The sequence below is a fragment of the Mauremys reevesii genome, linkage group 25, assembly GCF_016161935.1.
Source record: "Mauremys reevesii isolate NIE-2019 linkage group 25, ASM1616193v1, whole genome shotgun sequence".
Taxonomy (NCBI): domain Eukaryota; kingdom Metazoa; phylum Chordata; order Testudines; family Geoemydidae; genus Mauremys; species Mauremys reevesii.
Window position 1 is genome coordinate 18,561,948 of NC_052647.1, and position 18,706 is coordinate 18,580,653.

At 44.0% G+C, this 18,706-nt stretch overlaps 1 protein-coding gene across 1 annotated transcript; it reads right to left on the reverse strand.

Annotated features, from left to right (window-relative positions):
- Positions 1-1,930: 1,930 nt before the first annotated feature.
- LOC120390857 (keratin, type II cytoskeletal 4-like) lies at positions 1,931-10,764 on the reverse strand. Its single transcript, XM_039513785.1, has 9 exons — positions 10,285-10,764; positions 8,390-8,604; positions 7,070-7,130; positions 6,291-6,386; positions 5,621-5,785; positions 5,412-5,537; positions 3,234-3,454; positions 2,911-2,939; positions 1,931-2,801 (listed from the first exon to the last, which is right to left on the reverse strand). Exons 1-9 carry the CDS (start codon positions 10,762-10,764, stop codon positions 2,176-2,178), a joined length of 2,019 nt encoding a protein of 672 aa, XP_039369719.1. The 3' UTR covers positions 1,931-2,175.
- Between the last annotated feature and the right edge of the window lie 7,942 nt (positions 10,765-18,706).

Below are 18,706 nucleotides of genomic sequence, written 5' to 3' on the forward strand. Positions count from 1 at the left end.
GATATGGACTGTTTATATAATATGAATGACCAGGAGGTACTGAGAGTCCATTCTTGGATCAGAACTTCATTCTTCACGTGCTTTCCTTGAACATACGATTACTGTGGAACCTTTCCAGAAAATTCAAAGGAGCAAAATCAAACCTCATCCATATTTAAGACTCAAACCATATGCCAAATGAATTTCAGAGGGTGGTCAATCTGCTTCATATTGTGCCCTTCCAAATTTCCTTTCTTCCTTTTCCTCCCATTTCTGTCTCTTTACCCTTAATCACGGGTTCTTAATGGACCGAATCTGAAGTCACATCATGTCTTTGTGGTTTAATTTGCAATTTGCTGGGTTTTGGGGGGTGGTTTTTTGTTTTGAGGTTGTTGTTTTTAACCCATTGAGACATGCAATTAATTTTCTCCTAATCTGTGTATTTCTCCCTTTGACCTGGGTTGAAATTCTGAAATGCCATTCACTACATATTCCGAAATCATGGAGATATCACCGAAATAAGCATATGCTGATTTATTGTCACACAAACTCTATTAGCAATAAGTATTTAACTCTGGTAAAGTGTGTCTCAGGCACTGTGATACCTTGGAGGTGGGAGCAATATAAAAATCTAAATACAGTAGAATAGCTTAGATTCTGTTTGAGTTTAAGACTTCCTTTACACAGCAGGTTATCTAAAGCAGATTGAAACCTCAGCCTGTTCCTTCATTATGAATTCTACTGAGAAGATATCCCACGTAAAATGCCCATTCATTGATATACAATATGGGAATGAGATATTACTGGTCTACCTTGTAATTTCATGAAATGTTGCTGATTAAAAACTAAGTGACAAAACATGGATTGCCAGTGTAGTTTATTGAAGGCACAGTGGGAAATGGAGAACTTTTGACAATCAGCAAAGGCTAAGGTAGCACCACTACTGCTTTATACAAATACAACCAGGCATTGTACTTAGAGATACTATGTACCAAGAGCTCCTAGCAACTTCATTTGGAGGTGCTGAGTAGACCTTGGGGGAGAAAAATGGTTGAAGAGAAAATTGGAAGAAAAATGCATTTTTTTAGGACATGAAAACTATACATGAATTTAGGTTGAATTTGGCAAATAGTCTCAGCTGAAAAAAAACAAAAACTTCAAGTTAAAATTTCCAAAAGAGTGAAAAAATCAAAACGAACCGATTGGAAAGTGTCTTTTCAATTCCACATTCTGTTTAGAAAACATCAGTTCGATTCAACGTTTTGTCTAGAAATCATCATTTTGATTCGACGTTCAAAACATTTAGTTTCGACCTGAATGAAATGCTTTCAGTTTTTCATTTTGGTGAGAAAAAACAAAACGAAGCAAATTCAGTCTCAGTTCAAAAGGAAACAATTTTTTTCTGATTATTCGTTTCAGCCACCACACTAAAAAAATCAATTATTCAACCCCGTTCTAGCGCAGAAGGCTTCTGAAAATCAAGCCCAGGAAAAGCACAGTTCAGTGCACAATTAACTAAGGATGACACGTATTTAGCGGCAAGCAAGCTAAATTAAACACCCGTTGTTTAACTGCAAACAAAAATGTGCTTTGGACATTGAGATTTCTTTGATTAAAATTTGACATTTCCTTTTCGGAAAACACATCATTAACAGCTCTAGAAACTAAGTTCCCCGTTTTACAGAGAGAGAAAAATTCTCTTCTCAGTACCATCTGGGAACGTCAAATCACTGTTCTTTCTGAATCACTTTGGAAGGTGCTGTAGGAAGAGTATGTTTCCATGTACAAATTGCATGATTCATAAAGCTGCAGGTTGCAAGAAAATCCGGAGAGAGGGCAACGCAATTGATTGGCCCATGGGAGGGCGGTTTTGCAGCATAGAAAATGCCTAAAGGCAGCGACTCACTGAAATACAAAGACACTGTGAGCTTAAGGAAGTAATACTGCTGTGAACACCTGCTAGCAAGGCTAAGGAATGGACATTCAGAATGAGGAGGCTACTGAAAATAGAACCTCCCTGACACATCTCTCTTATCCTAATGAATGCTTATAGTCGGTCAGGGATTTTGCAATTTGTGTTGCTGTCCGCTGGCTGAGAATTCATTTCATATCATTTTGGAAAGGGTGACTTTGTGCTTAAGCTTTGCATTGTGGTATTCCTGGCTGTGCTGCCTACAAATCCAGAGTTACATCACCCTACGGAGCTACGCTGGTTTCTCTCACCACTTCACAACTTCCCGGAACTCCAGCGTGGCATGGCCCAGCTCCAGAGTTATGTACAACTCCAGTGCTGGGTCCTCCAGCTGGAGAGCTACCTAAATATTGGATGATAAACCCTCCGGTTTCAACAGTGCAAACTCCATTTCCAGGATATCCACTACTGGTGATGTACCCTCCTCCATCTGGGCAGCAGGCGACACCTCCAGAGACTTGTCCTGTGCCTCCAGAGCCGGTTACGACTTTAGAACTGTAACCCTCACCTCCGGAGATGACTCCTCCAGGCGGACACCATTGCACACCTCCCGGGAGGTGGTGGCTACACACAGAGCTGACCACACCTCTCGATATGCAACTGCCACTTCTGGAGCTGAACCCTCCAGGTGGACAGCAGTCTGCACCAGGGATGTTTTGGCTACCTGCAACACTGAGTACATTTCTGGGGCAGACTCCTACACTTTTGGAGCTGAAACCCCCACCTAGGGAGCCGCATCTTCCATGCCCAGAGCTGTAGCCTCTACTTAAAGAGCCGTAACCGCATCCGCTTCCAACTCCAACCGCGGTACCACTGTCTCCAGCTATGTTAGAGGAGTTGGTGACCACAGCTGCAAGAAAAACACAGGTGCAGTAAGTTGAGCAGAAAGCTGGCACTCTCACAGGGAAAAAAAAACCCAAACTTGGAATATCCCAATTGTAAATCCTCGGCTTACTTACATACACTCACAGGCGTCCCCAAACATATCCTGTTGGGGAAAGAAAAGAAAGATGAGTGCTTCATCCCATCAATTAGCTCTACTTCTAGGAACTTGATGTTCATTTTATTGGCACTTCAGCCTACCAACCTACCCACTCCATCCCTATGTGTCTCTTTCATCCCCTGCATTGCGTCATGTCCAGGGCAGAGGCTCTCTCTTGTCAATACTTGTGCAATGGAGCCCTGGTAGCTGTTTGGATTTGCTAGGTAATCCTCATCTTCACCATTGGAAAGTCACTTAGAGATCGTTCCATTGTCGAGCTTTATGGTATTTTGCACCCACCTGCTTTCTTCTCCTTCCAGCAGTTTCTTGTATGTAGTGATCTCGATATCCAGGGCCAGCTTGACATTCAGGAGTGCCTGGTAATCACGCAGCATGCATGTCAGCTCATCTTTGGCCTTCTGGAGAGCGTTCTGCAGTTCCATGTGTTTACCTCGAGCATCTTTAAGAGCACAATCGCCGCGCTGCTCAGCATCACAAATGGCTGTTTGCAGACAGGCAATCTGCCAAGGGAGAAAACGGAAGACATTACTGTTGTGTTTCTGTGTCTCTACCAGAGTTCGGAGCCATCAGCCTCTGGATTCGCTTCCCAGGTTTCAGTTCCAAGTTCAGAAGAATGGATACATGGCTGAGGAAAGCCTAACATCTTGGAAGCTGTATACCTCGTTTCATGGCCTTCTTTCAAGGTACTCCAAGTGTCCATAATAAGGCCTACCTGTTACAGGACAGATGACGTTGCTTAGTAGTATGGCACAATTTTGGCATCTCCCTCAAAGGCGTGAAGTATTGGCCACTATCAAAGGCTAGGTGCTGGGTTTGGTGGTGTATCCGCTATTCGATGGTATTCCCATAGGTCTCTGTAATGGGGGCACTCACCTCTTGAGCGCCTCTTAGTGGCTGGGTGTGGTACCACAGACCTTTTCTCACCCCCGGGTGTCCCCTTCAGGCTGCCAGCCAACCTTGGTGGGACTTCAGCAGCTTGGCCCTCTGGCCAAGTCACCAAGTCCAAACGACCCCCTTCCGGGGTGGGTATTACACGATTTATTTGCCCTCAGTAGGGCCCTCAGTCCTGGCTCTGGGCCCCTTTAAAGACAGCCCTTTGTTTGGGCTCCCAACTCAGTCCTGTCTCCTTTGTGGGGTTGATGCCACGTTACCTGTGGCCAGTAGGGGAACCTGGGCCAGCCCACTACTCTGGGGTCCTACCCAGGGACTTTATACACAGCAGCCATGTACTGCTTACCACAATCCTTCCCTTTCCCTGAGTCTCTTTCTACCAGTACTTTTATCTCCAGCCTTATCTCAGCGCCAATGCCCTCAGGTTCTTCTCCCTCTGCAATCGCAGCTACATAAGTTCAGCCAGAGATAACCTCTGACTAATTGCCTAGTTCCCTTGGCTAGGGAGCAGCCCCTTTCTTCACTCGTCTGGTCCCAGCCTGGAACTGACCTGCTCAGGCCCTGTAGCAACTTTTATCTGAGCCTGCTGGGCTCTGATTGGCTGAAGGTCTTTATTTTTTCAAGAGAACAACAAGGTCTGCCTTGCAGTTCCTCTCACTGCAGCTAGCAGGTGCTAAATTGTGGCAGAGGATGGAACTGAAAGGGAAACCGAAGACAAGGGAGAAAACGCCGTCTTTAAAGAGATCGGACATGAGAAAGAAAAGGCTTGCTTGTGATAATACTACTGCTCTCACTAATGCTCACCCTTAGAGTTATCCTCCTACCTGTTCAAAAGCGTGGTAACCTGGTTGAATAAGAAGGGAGAGAACCTGATTTTCATTTACACTCAGGCCCCAGCTCTGGCAGTGTAAAGGGACCGTCAAAACAAAGTAAATGCAATTTATACCCACTATATGGCCACTGGCAGAGTGGTGAAAGGGGCCTGAATGTGATTGAAAGTCAAGCCGCAAATCACTTTCCCTTTTATTCCATGTAATTTCCCTTTTCCCATCACCACTACTGTCCTTGACAAGTGAGAGGTGATGACAATTCTCAAAATCCTTGAATTTGGCTAGACAGAAAGTCTACTCAATAAGTTGAAGAAGTGAAATTACGTCTTAAGGGCTGGATGCTTCAGTGTGGATCCTGTTTGCAGAGTTGTTGTAGCCATCTTCTATTAGGGTTGCCAATTTTGGTTGGACTTATTCTTAGGTTTCATCACATGGCATCATCTTTAATTAAAGATTAATCTTTCATTCCTGGATTCTCCAGTACAATCCTGGAGGGTTGGACCCTATCTTCTATAATACTTCAAATTGTGGTGTTGGTTTTCTTTAAGCACTTGGCCTCATTCATTCCAACCTAGCAACCATCTCAGATCAGTCTTGGTTCATGCCAGAGACGCAACGGCATCATTCAGAACCAGAGCATAATTCCCAGCCATACTGTATTCCAATATATCATCCATCCTAATGCACCAAATCTGGCACATTCATCGGAAAATCAAAACATCTACATCACTCCTACCTGTTTCTTGACATGGTCAGTCTCACCCTGCAGCTTCTGGATCAGACGGGTTAGCTCTGCAATCTCATGCTTGTTTCTCTCTAGATCCTCACAGAATCTGCCCCTTTTGTCCTGAAGCTCCTCGAACTGGTATCCAGAAACAAACTGATTGTTAATTGAACTTGCGTCATACAATAGCCTGTATCGTACCTGGCTCGTTTGCAACTCACCCTGGTTTGGTACAAAACATCAACTTCTTCTTTGCTCCTCTGAGCAATCTCTTTATACCAGCCTTCGACGTTCTTGATTATGCAGTCCGTGTCCAGGTCTCTGCTGTTGTCCATTTTCACAACAACTGCGGTGTCGCAGAACCGGCCACCCATCTGAGCTCTCTCCTGCAATTGCATAAAATCTTAGGTATCATTTAAAGCCCCCTCCGTTATCCATACTTCCAAGATGTTCACTCAAAGACAAAGGGTCTCTCTTCACTGGGCTAGTTCCGATCCTGCAACTAAAGACCAATGTAAAGGGCTTTGCCTATGAGAAATACAGAAGTCTTTTCTCTTAGGAGTAGGGGCAGGCCAACCAGGTAGGTAGGACGTGTCCAATTTCTGCTGGATTTGGGGAGGAAAAGACAGGTCTCATTGTTCCCAGGCATTGTCACCAGATAGATCCAGGGTGAAGATTCATACATTATGGCGTAACGTTATATAGGCTTCATAATTCCATATTTAGGGGTGGATTAGTAAATGTTTCCTAGAGGCAATCATCCAGGTGGAGTTTCTAGCTATGGAGTCCTTGCTGCCTCTAGTAATCTGGACCCTATGCAACATGATGGTGATTTCAAGGAGAAACATGGTACTGAATTTCCATGGCAGGTGGCATGAGAAGAATCCTTACCTCATCAAACACACATCTCAGAAATTCCAGCTTCTGCTTCGACAAGGTTGTGTTCACCTCTAGCTCTTCCTTGTGCAGCAAGGTAGAGTCCGCCTCCTGAGGAAAAAAGGCCACAGCTATTCCAAAACACTGGGGAAACAGTATCAGAGGCAAAGCCTGTTGTCTGTTTCCATCAGGCTTGTGGAACAGAATGTCTCCATTTGCCAGGCTTCCTCAAGGGGCTCCCGGGCCTCCTAGAGGAAAATCAACCCACCTCAAAGTCAATGGGGAGGAAAAGTCCTCTTCGTTACTTAGGACTTGGTGGAAAACCCAGTATTGACTAATGAAAGTTTAAATATGAACTCTAAATATTCAGTGTTTTTGTCTCGTTGTCTGAGATCAACCTACAATGGATCTAGCGAGGAAGAAAAATTAAGATGCCCCTCTTTAGATGATTAAAGTATCAGTCATTAGTGGGCCTTTACTATTCCGTTTCTGTCCAGCTACAACCTTTTTTGATCTGTCTACCAGGCCCAACTTATAAATAATGACAAGAAAAGCAACTTGAGTGTGTTATCTTTCCTTGTGATTTGCAACCATGTTAGCTTTAATGCTGTTCAACTTCTTCTCCCATTCCCATCTATATCCTTTTTCCACACTGTCCAGTATGTGTGCAAAGATGTGCCTTTTCCTCATGCTACCATCATCAGGTATCTTCTACTGCTGCGGCATCCATGCAAAATGGTTATAGCTATATTTACAGATCCATGCTTCCTCTTTTAGCCACCTGAATTTCTCACCTTCTTGAGCACCACAAACTCGGTCTCTGCCGCTGTGCGCCTGCTGATTTCCTCTTCGTACCTGTGGGAAAAGAGAAGAGACAGCGGTGGGTCAGTGCTTGTTTTGCCAACTGCCATAACACACATGGGCAACATATTTCTCTTTCAACTTGAAATCAACGTTGGGTCTGTTTCACCAATCGCAAATGCCATTTCAATTGATATCGTTGTTGTTAGATATTTGGCGGCGTGCGTGTGTTCTCTCTGAGTGCTGCACTGGCTCTGGCCAGGTAGTACGTACAGCAGGCTTTGTGTGAACTGCTCAATAAGACCACAAGACTTGTTTTAGTAGCAAAGGTGCCTGGCCAGGTTTATTTTCAACAACGTACAGTAATGGCACCTGGTAGACTCTACGAAGATACTGAGGCCTGGTCTACACTAAGAAGGGGGGTTGAACTAGGGTACGCAAATTCAGCTATGTGAATAGCGTAGCTGAATTCAAAGTACCCTAGTTCAAACTACTCCCCCGTCCAGACGCCACAGGATCGAAGTCCACGGCTCCAAGGTCGACTCTGCCACTGCCTTTTGCAATGGTGAAGTTCCGGAGTCGACCGGAGCGCGCGGGGAGTTCGAACTATCGCATCTAGATTAGACGCGATAGTTCGAACTCCGAGAAGTCGAACTCTCCGCGTTGACCAGCGCGGTAAGTGTAGACCTACCCTAAGACATGTGTGCTTGTTACAATGGACGCAGCTCAGTCACTGATGGGACTTTCCAGGGCTCCGTAGGCTTGCCAAAGACACTCCTTTTGAGATAGGTTTTTATACACAAATACAAACAAATTACAAATCAGGGTGCCACCCGTTGACATATTTGGGTGCTACTCATTGCCTTGTACATGTTGGTTTGATTAAAACATTTTTATTAATTATGCTGTTATCCTGACCTTATCTTCAGGATGGGTCAGTGTGTTCCTGTTATCTCTGGGAAACGTGGCAGTATTGAGGTGTTCTGGTACCACCCTTCTGGAATATGTGTTTTTGCAATATCAGCCCTGTGCTTGCCAAATTCTGTGAGCATGGTCTGTCTCTTGCTCACAACCTGACTTTGCTTCATATTGGCAAAGTTTTGACCACTACTTTAGTTCAGGCCTCAGGCCTCATACCAGGCCTCTAATACAAGGGCTTATGTCTCAGGGTCTCTTCCTACTACAATAGTTATACCAGCTAAAGACTGGAATAATTCAGTGGTGAATCAGACCACAATTTTTTTCATTTCCCACAGCAGATCACAAGAAATAGAGCAAAGTGAGAAGAAAGCAAATGATGGATACTCTCTTACTTGCATTTGAATTCATCCACAAGCTTCCTTGATGCAGATTCTTCACAGGTCAGTTGTTCCTTGGCACTTAACAAACCCTCAAGCTGCTTCCTCAGGCTGCAGATATAATTCTCAAAGCATTGCTCGAGATTTTGCCGTGGGGCTGGTGGAACACACTGCTGCAAGAGGTTCCATTTGGTCTCCAGCACCTTGTTCTGCTGCTCCAGGTGTCGAACCTGTAAACCAAAATTCAGCAATTTTTTAAATCTCCAAAAGCTGCCACCAAAGAACTGAAAGAAAGAAAGAAATCGGGACCCTAAGTTAAACTGTCCTTTTTGATTCAGGAACTGTTACTGGTATTCCAGAGGCAGGAACAGAGTATTTGGCAACTAGAGGACCAAAGGAAGCAGATCTTTGGGAAATGATACTTAATAGTAACTCCCCTCTCCTCTGAGTAATCACAAATATATATCAAAGTTGAATACATTTTAAGCTAACAAATACTGTATTCCATTCACCTTCATATTACACGTATCCTCATGGTATTGAAATCATAGATTCATAGAATATTAGGGTTGGAAGAGACCTCAGGAGGTCATCTAGTCCAATCCCCTGCTCAAAGCAGGACCAGCACCAACTAAATTAATGCCCAAGAATGATATTAATATAACTTTGTGTGTCAAATATAAACATCAAAAGGCCAAGAAAATAAATTTAAGTCTAAAGCTCTATCTGTGTCTCCTCATCCAGGTACTTCGAAGGAGAGTAATGCTGAATGTAAGAGGATCGCAAACTTGTTTGGTGTCGTTGAGTGGTGATTACCCAGGTAGTGCCCAGCAAATTGCAAATCAAGGAAGGTGAGGGTCTTTTCATAACCATACCAGTCCATTGACTTCACTACAGTAATTCTTGTGAATGGAATCAAGGCCAGATGTTGCATTCCTTTCAATAAACTAAATAATGACTCGGAAAAAAATCTGCTCAGTTTCCCATCCTTGGATGAAAACAATAGTGCCATTGTTTTTGTTCCACTTAGCACAAAACATTCTCAATGGCCATAGAACTTTAACGCAGACCTCATTGGAGAATGTGGAAACAACGGACTTGAAGGGTGACTGCAGACAACCATCACCCAGGCATGTTTGGTTTTTTATATTGTTTATTTAATAGCTTCGTAGATGTTAAGGCAAGAGGAACCACTTCAGTCATCTAGTCTGACCTGACATAACACAGGCCATAGAATTTTACCCAACAGTTCCTGCATCATAGAATATTAGGGTTGGAAGAGACCTCAGGAGGTCATCTAGTCCAACCCCCTGCTCAAAGCAGGACCAACCCCAACTAAATCATCCCAGCCAGGTCTTTGTCAAGCTGGGCCTTGAAAACCTCTAAGGATGGAGATTCCACCATCTCCCTAGGTAACACATTCCAGTGCTTCACCACCCTCCTAGTGAAATAGTGTTTCCTAATATCCAACCTAGACCTCCCCCACTGCAACTTGAGACCATTGCTGCTTGTTCTGTCATCTGCTGCCACTGAGAACAGCCAAGCTCCATCCTTCTTCGGAACCCCCCTCATAACTTCTGGTTGAGACAGAGTAGATCTTTTAGAAAGTCATCTGGCCTTGATTTAAAGCCTTCAAGTGACAGAGACTTTCCAAAGAGTTAAGTACCACAGTGGCTCTGTCTCGGGGCATGAGCCAACTCCAGTTAAGTGAATTCGGGTGTCTTTCCACTGATTTCAGTAGGGATTTGACTTGGCCCCAATCCAAGGACAATCTGATGCTCTTGTTCCAAAGGTCACAGTCTGAACATGGGGAAATTTGGATCTGGATGCAGATCCGGATTAGAAATCTGCACCATGGGCCATTCTCTTTGTTTTATTAAAAGAAAGATAGAAAACATCGATGCTCTCACCTTGTCAATGAAGCAGGCAAATTGGTTGTTCAGGGTCTTCATCTGCTCCCTCTCGTGTTCTCGTGCCTCATGTTCTTGTGGGTCAACTCCCACGCAGAGCGGCTTCAGGAGGGACTCATCGATGCTGACCCCTCGGATACCATCACTCCTGCAATCGGCATAACCTCCAAAAGTTCCATAGCCTCTGGGTCCACAAGGACCTACCCTGCCGCTAAAACCTCCAGAGCTGCCATAACCTACACTGCCCCAAGCTGTGCCACCATAGCCATAACCTCCGTAGCATCCAGCATCGGCAATTCTTGTGCTTCCACCCAGGTGGCAGACACTCCTGCTGCTGTAGCCACCAACTTGACATCTGTCGACCGGCGGGCCTACAGAGGCCACACAGGTTCTGTGTCTGCTTAGGCCACAGGCATCAGAAGCTGAACTGAAGCCCTTTCGTCCAACGGTGGAGCTTGCAAAAAACGTCTGTCTGTTCATGGCGGCGTATTTGAAGCGGGAATAAGTATCAGGAGCTGCGGTGTGTGACAGCAGCAAAAAGTGAAGGAGAAAGGACTCCTCTGATGTGACACCTTGACACTACCCCTTATATATGATAGTGAAGCTGGGCTTGGTTGGATCAGAAAATTAATTTCAAGTTTTCAAGGGTTTGGTTTGCCTAGCAGCAGTAAATGCTTTGCAACATGCAATGCTTCATAGTAAACATTAACCACTTATGAAATAACGCATTTAAAATGCTTTGTTTGCAAGCTTTGCTCAGAAGATATTCTTGTTTAAAGTATTCTCATTTTATACTAATTATAGCTTAGCGGATGTATTCATAAGAGTCTTCATAGTTTGTTTGCAATTGTGGTTTTTATTCTTCTGTCCCTTGGGTTTTATAATGTGACAGTACATTCTGCAGATTTGCATTTTAAAGATATAGTTTCAAGAGCTGTCCTTTTTCCTCCCACCAGTGTGTTGGGCTCATCTTTGGTGAAATGTTTCAGTCAAATCGTAAATTTGCCAGAAAAATGCATTTTCAGGGTCACCAAAGCTATTTACAAAATCACGTTAAATTCAGCAAAGAGCTTTGCCTGGGGAAAAAAATTGAAAAAAAAAGTCAAAATGATTCCGTTTGATACTTTCTAAATAAATTGTTTTGATTTTTCATTTCAAAACATTAGCTAGATTTGGTTTTAAAAGTCATCGTAAAGAGTAAAAAAAACATCCAACGTAATGAAACTGAATTGAAAAAACAAACAAAATTTAGCTTCAGTTCGAACAAAATATTTCATTCTACCTGAAACAATTTTTTGTTTATTTGCTTTGTTTTGTGGGAGAGGGGAACAAAAAAAAAACCCTCCGTTTCAAAACTAAACAATTTTTAATAGATTTTTTTGGTTTGGTCACTGAACCAAAAAATGTCTTGCAATCGGTAGACCCTACTAAGCTTATCCAACAGATCCTCAGTTGGGTCCACTTAATATGCCTGCACCTTTGACACCCATTATATAAGAGTTTTTATACCCACTCAAATAACATCATAATTTCTTTATGTTTGGTTGGGAATATGTACAAGTAATGAAAACAGACCACAGCAGAATCTCAGTAAAACCATGATGTTCACTGCATTTCTACGTCTCATCCAGCTAATGAAGAGAGCATTCCTATCTCTTAGCTCTTGCGATGAAGTTAATTAATGAGTAAATTCTCTTCAAAAAGGTTGTTTGGTTGTGCAGTCCCAGCCAATCCTTAACAGGTGAACAAGTCACCAATACCCTAAAAGGAGAAAATTCAGACAATTTCATTTTCTGCTTGGCTTTTGGGAACTCATTGCAGAAGACTTTTGGGTGTTGTCATTGAAACTAGACTGGGAGCAGGACGTGGACAGGGTGCCTCCCTTGTTTTTGAAGAAGCGTCATCTGGCTTGCAATTTTAACAAGCTCTGTATCATCTTGTCATCTCAATGGTGAACAGCGAAGTTCCCTTCGGGCCATCATTCTCCCAATTTATCTTGGCAAGGACCTGTGCTGCCAATGCAACTTAAACCACCTCTGCACTTTCTCCACTGCCTTGGGCCTTTCTCTGTGCCTGCTCAGACTGATGGGCTTTCAAGTATAGACAGAAGGTCAAACAAACGCGGCTATTTCAGACCACAGCAGGCATTCCAAAAGGAAAGAGCTGCTTCGTGGAACACCTTTCCAGCTGCTTTCACCCCTTTATAACAAAGGGGGACATGCTCCAGGGGAACTCGGCTTATCCTGGAGTACTGTGTCCAGTTTTGGGCCCCACACTACAAGAAGGATGTGGAAAAATTGGAAAGAGTCCAGCAGAGGGCAACAAAAATGATTAGGGGGCTGGAGCACATGACTTAGGAGGACAGGCTGAGAGAACTGGGATTGTTTAGTCTGCAGAAGAGAAGAATGAAGGGGGAATTGATAGCTGCTTTCAACTACCTGAAAGGGGGTTCTAAAGAGGATGGATCTAGACTGTTCTCAGTGGTACCAGATGACAGAACAAGGAGCAATGGTCTCAAGGTGCAGTGGGGGAGGTCTAGGTTGGATATTAGGAAAAACTCTCTCACTAGAAGGGTGGTGAAGCACTGGAATGGGTTCCCTAGGGAGGTGGCGGAATCTCCTTCCTTAGAGGTTTTTAAGGCCTGGCTTGACAAAGCCCTGGCTGGGATGGTTAGTTGGGGATTGGTCCTGCTTTGAGCAGAGGATTGGACTAGATGACCTCCTGAGGTCCTTTCCAACCCTGATATTCTATGATTCTATGATCCCAGCTGTGACATTATGACATATGGAGAGTGGTGGTCTTTCAAATAGGCAGGTTTCAAGCTTGCTCAGAATATTAAACCTTTGTGGAGACATTTTCCAGGAGATGCTGGGGATCTTACACCCATGTAACACACAAAGACAACGTGAAACCATTGAGCACTCCTTAAAATAGTCACTCCTTTGGTGCTGAATCCTCCAAAGTGGGCTTAAGTGGGTCTTAACCAATGCATAGGTCTTCTGAAGGAGTTGTCTGTAACAGGAGAACTTCTCAAAGCTCTTCGTTGTTCATTATTTCTCAAAGGATTCATTGTTTCAGCTTATAACAGGGGACTGGATTCAATGATCTGGTGTCTTCTAGTCCTACGTTCGCTCTTAGTTTTCAGACTGCTTGAATCTCAACTTCTGAGCACAAAATTTGTGATACCTAGTGTAAAGCTTGCACACACACACACACACACACACACACACACACACACACGCACACTGCAATTAGACAAGCAAAGTAGCTGATGTGTACACGATGTACCTGTGCATAGTAATTAATGTGTAAATGTGATGCTGTAGCTAAGCAGAAGCATACTTTGATCTTCCTCAAGAGGCCATCCTTCCCCCTCCAGAACTACAGTGGTAATAAATGTGTGGCTTAATGGGACTCCCAAATACTGGATTAAGCGAGATACCCGTGGCTGTAAAAATGCACATAAATCAAAGCCTGAATAAAACAAACACTAGTGACCACATCTAGGTCTTGGTTACACCCATCTGAATCTGGAGTAATAGTTCTAAACATGATCTCCAAAGAGAGAGAGAGAGAGAGAGAGAGAGAATGCGGGTGCCCCAATAGAACTGATTCTCTAGGCAAAGAGCATTCTTAAATTTCTGCAGCATGATAGGAGGAATGCTAAATTGTAATCTCAATATTGATTCACTATGAATAGATCACAGCCTGATTTACTGTTTACCCCCCTCTATTTGCAGTTTAGGACTATCTGAGTTCTAAAATATGGCTAATACTGCCAGAACGGTATCCATTCTCACTCTATCCCTGTACCTGAGCACTATAGTTCACTGCTCACCTGATCACTATCTCCAGGTTTTCCTGATCTCGTTTATACAAGTTTTACAACACACCAACTCCATTGGCATCAGTGGCATAACTACCAAAACACGCTGGTCAAGGGTGGCGCGTGAACCACAGGCTGCAGGAGGCTAGCACCCAGCCCCGGCCCTTTCGCCCAAGGCTCTGCCCTTTCCATGTACCCACCCCCTGCCGGAGGCCAGACCCGGCTCACCGCAGCCACCAGCCCTTGCCCCAGACTAGCCTCCCCAGCTCTGGAGTGCCAGGAGGGTGGGCAGTGCGGCCCCAGCCTGAGCCAGAGACACAGCACAGGGGGTGTTAAGGTTGATTCCCCACTCTGGCACTTCAAGTGCAGAAGGTGAGGGCCTGCAAGGATTAAAAAAATTAATGCTGGGCACTCCAGGCTTGTATTAAACTCCCAAGGTTACAGCTTCACTCTGACCTTGGATGGGTAGATGCTGCCACCACCCAAATGCAAAACCCCTTGGAACCCAGGAAGGCGCACTTGGGAATTCCTTCCTGTGGGGTGCCATCAAGCCCTTTCTCTCTCTCTCTCTCTCTCTCTCTCTCACACACACACACACACACACAGGGGAAGGGCTGAGAAAGGAAAACAAATAAATCAGTTGTTACCACCAGCTAATTAAAAAACATGTGCACAAACCTCTTAAGACACAAAAATCCAATCCCCTTCTTAAAAAAGGTAAAATTTATTAAAAACAAAAAGAAAGAAAATACATCTGAAATCTCAAGCTTAGGCTAGATTTTTAAAAGAGCAATTCCAAAAATTAAGCACCCAAAATAGTTTTCTGGGGGGTTCAGCTTCAAGGTTACAAGCAACAAAAGCATCTGGGGTTAGCACAGAATCCACAAGCCAATAAGAAATAAACAGAAATAAACCTAATCGTGTCTTTCTAAACATTCCTGATCTACTTACATATCTGGGCTGTTAAATAAGTAGTTCTAGACAGGATCTGATTATTTTCATATCTGGCCTTCAGCTTCTCACAGCATAACTGCTGCCTTCTTCCCCCCTTTCCCGGAGAACAACACCACACAAAGGGAAAGCTTTCTTCACCATTTTAAAAAGTTCTAGCCTTTCCACTGGCTTTTTTGGTCACTTGCCCACTCCCTTCCTTTACCTGTGGACTTTTTAAACCCTTTACAGGTAAAGCAAGCAGAGAACAGCCACCAAGAGGGACTTTATAGCTAACATTTTCAAAAGTTCGCAGTTGGGTCCCCCATAATGGAGGCGACCCAAAGTCACCCAAACATTTTTTAAAACATTGGCCATTGTGTAGTACTTTGCTACATGAGTCTTCTCATTGAGATCAACAGGGCTCCTCACCGAGGTAAGCTGCTATACAACCTGAGAAAGTGTAGAAGAATTAGGCCTCTAAAGAGCAGAACAGATGACAACTGATTCTACCCTCGCCTCTGTTTGCCAGATGCTGGGACTGGGTGACGGGATGGATCACTTGATGATTACCTGTTCTGTTCATTCCCTCTTGGGCATCTGGCATTCGCCACTGTGGGAAGACAGGATGCTGGGCTAGGTGGACCTTTGGTCTGTCCCAGTATGGCCATTATGTTCATATGTTCTTATGTGCCGTAAATGTAGTACAGAAGAGAGTCAGTAATGACCTGCTTCCTATTCCAGACTTTAAGGAGATCTTCCTTCTGAGTCAAGTATACCTTCTTCTTGCTTGAAAAATATTCTTCACCTACTTAAACCATCTCCTAGGTTCTATACAATTTGATTTATTTATCTGCTGCTCACATTAGTTCTTATCAACTTAATCTCAAGCCACTTCAGCTCTCTGTGGTGCTGCCAATTTGTTTTTATCCATTCAAGCACACAATAAAATTACTCCCACACCCTGGAGCTCTCCCTTTGATCTGACTTGAGATTCTGAACCATCATGCACAGGATTTCCAAGTGACACAACTGATCCTATTTCCAATTTATTTTCAGAATAACCCTAGTTGCAGTCAACTTTTAACTCATACAACAGTGGGCCTCAGGCACTCTGCTACCATCCTGATGGATGTAGCATACAAACCTAAAGAGACTAGACTCTTTGTAAGTCTTAAAACTTCCATTAAATACAACGAGCAAGATCCTTGGCTGGAATGAATCAGTGTACCTCAACTGACTTCAATAGAGCAACACCAATTTGCACCAGAGCTGAGGAGCTGACTCACGTCATGTTCTCTGAACAGGATCGAAATCTTGGCCTGTTCCTTCATTACCTCTAATGAGCAGATTGATCTGAACACTATGTAGACAACCCACGCATGGTTACGTAATCTGGGAATGAGAGATTCTTGTGCTCACATGAAATGTTACAAACTCAGGGACAACACATTCATTCTTCATGCATTTTACAGAAGGTACAGAAGAAAGTTTAGAGCAAGGTTCGGCAACCTTTGGCACGCAGGATTCAGGAAGTCCTCCCAAATCACTTAGGGTTTGTCTATACAGCAACGCAGTCCGGACTAAGGGGATGCGAGTACCTGTTTCTTCACATTTTCAAAGTCACTCTGCAATTTCTGGATCAGCCATCTCAGCTCTGCCATCTCATGCTGGTTGCATTTTAGATCATTACAGTATTTACTTTTGGCCTCCTGAAGCTCCTGGAACTGATGGCAAGAAAAAAAGACAATCTTTAGAAGTTAATATCAAGTAGGATATTCAAAAGTCCCTAAGTGATTTAGGAGCCAAAGTCTCATTTTCAAAGGGCCATATTATTTGTAGTTAATTAAGTGCCTAAACATGCAGATAGGCACCTAGTGGGATTTTCAAAAGCACCTAGGCACCAGTTTCGATGGAAAACCCAAAATGAGACGCTTAAAATGGATCTTATTTTCAAAGTATGAGTGCACAGAACTGTCTGAAAATCAGGGACCTCTAAGTTGTCTCCAACTGGGCACTCAAAATGCGAGACATCCAAAATCACTAGTCTCTTCTGAATATCTTAGCCAAGTCTGATTTTCTGAGTCCTTAAGCAGGCTCAACTGGTATGGACTTTAACTGGGGTTGAGAGTGTCCAACACTTCTAAATCCCATTCCTAAATTGCACTATTTTTAACCTAGTGTCGCACCATTGGCTTTGATGGAGTTATATTGCCATGGAACCAGTGTAACAGAGGACAGAATTAAGCCCAAATTGTTTTCATCCTATACTGTATATCAGTGAAAAGGCATTGTACTCTGTACTCTTGCTTTTGTGCAAGTATTAGAGCACAAGAATTACAGATACGGCTCCATACACAATAGCTGCGGGATTACTCACTCTAGCGTAATGCAAAGCCTCGACTTCTGCTTTGCTCCTTCGAGCAATCTCCTCATACCAGCATCCAACACTCTTGATGATGCCACTGATGTCTAGATCTCAGCGGTTGTCCATTTTCACAACTAGGGCGGTCTCGCGGCGCTTTCCTTCCATCTGAGCAATTTCCTACATGCAATATAAAGTCTCACTCAGCTGCCAGTATTTTCCTCTCCAGCGTCCTTCTTTCATACTCCAGGATATGCTGTCTCTCTAGAAACATGTTGCTAATTGCTTTGATCAAACTGTGAGCTTGGAAGTAAAGCCCATATCAAAGGATCTTTGCCTTGGGCCATATGGGGCTTGAAGGTTCTTGGAAAACACACGTTTCTCTTCCTTGGAAAAACAAAGGCACATGGTCTACATCTAGCTACTGCAGAATAATGAGAGAAGATCAAATTGGGGCCTGCTCTTCCTCTCTTGACTCAGAGATGACTATTGAATCAACAATTCGAAACAAATGAAACATGTTCATTTAGGTTTTGGTTTTGGAAATAGCAACATTTTGGTTTTCCATTTCGGTTTGGGTATTTTTTGGCAGGGGGGGTACTCCCCTTTTTCTCACACCCCACCAAAAAAGAACTTAAAAAAAAAAGACAAACTTTGTGCGTTGAGGGAGGGGAGCTTTTTCACAGTTTTGAAAATGTTTTTCTCCCAAACTTGCAAAGAATTTTGGTGCCGAAATGCCGCCAAAGACCCGGACAGCCTCTGGGGCCCAGGGCAAATTGCAGGGCCCAGGGCAAATTGCCCCACTTGCCGCCCCCTCCCCCGGGCGGCTCTGCTTTTGCACATATCCCACACAGACAACACTTGTTATTTGGGAGCACCAGATAGGCTTGGACTCAATGGATTGGCATGTGGAGCCTTGGATAAAAGCATTCCCAAGCTGCATGGTGTTGCCATAACCCACAATCATTAACATGACTGATTGTCAGGAGCGAGGGCTGCAGCTAGGCCTGGGATCAGCTAGCTAATCACAGCTGGAGCCCCTAATCGTCCAGATCACCTAGGCGGCATTGCCAGAACTGCTCTTATGCCCCATACTAGGACTTTAGCAGTGGTTGTTCAATGCTTATGTAGCCCACGCACCTCCTGGGTGTGGTGCTCCGTCCCCTCTAGTGGCACCGAGACCACTTAGAGATTGAGGAGTCTGCTACAGCCTTCGCTAACAGCCATTTGGCTTTTAGCTCATGCTGTAGCGGCTCATGCATTGAGCTCCAGAGGTTCCAGGTTCGATCCCGCCTGCCAAC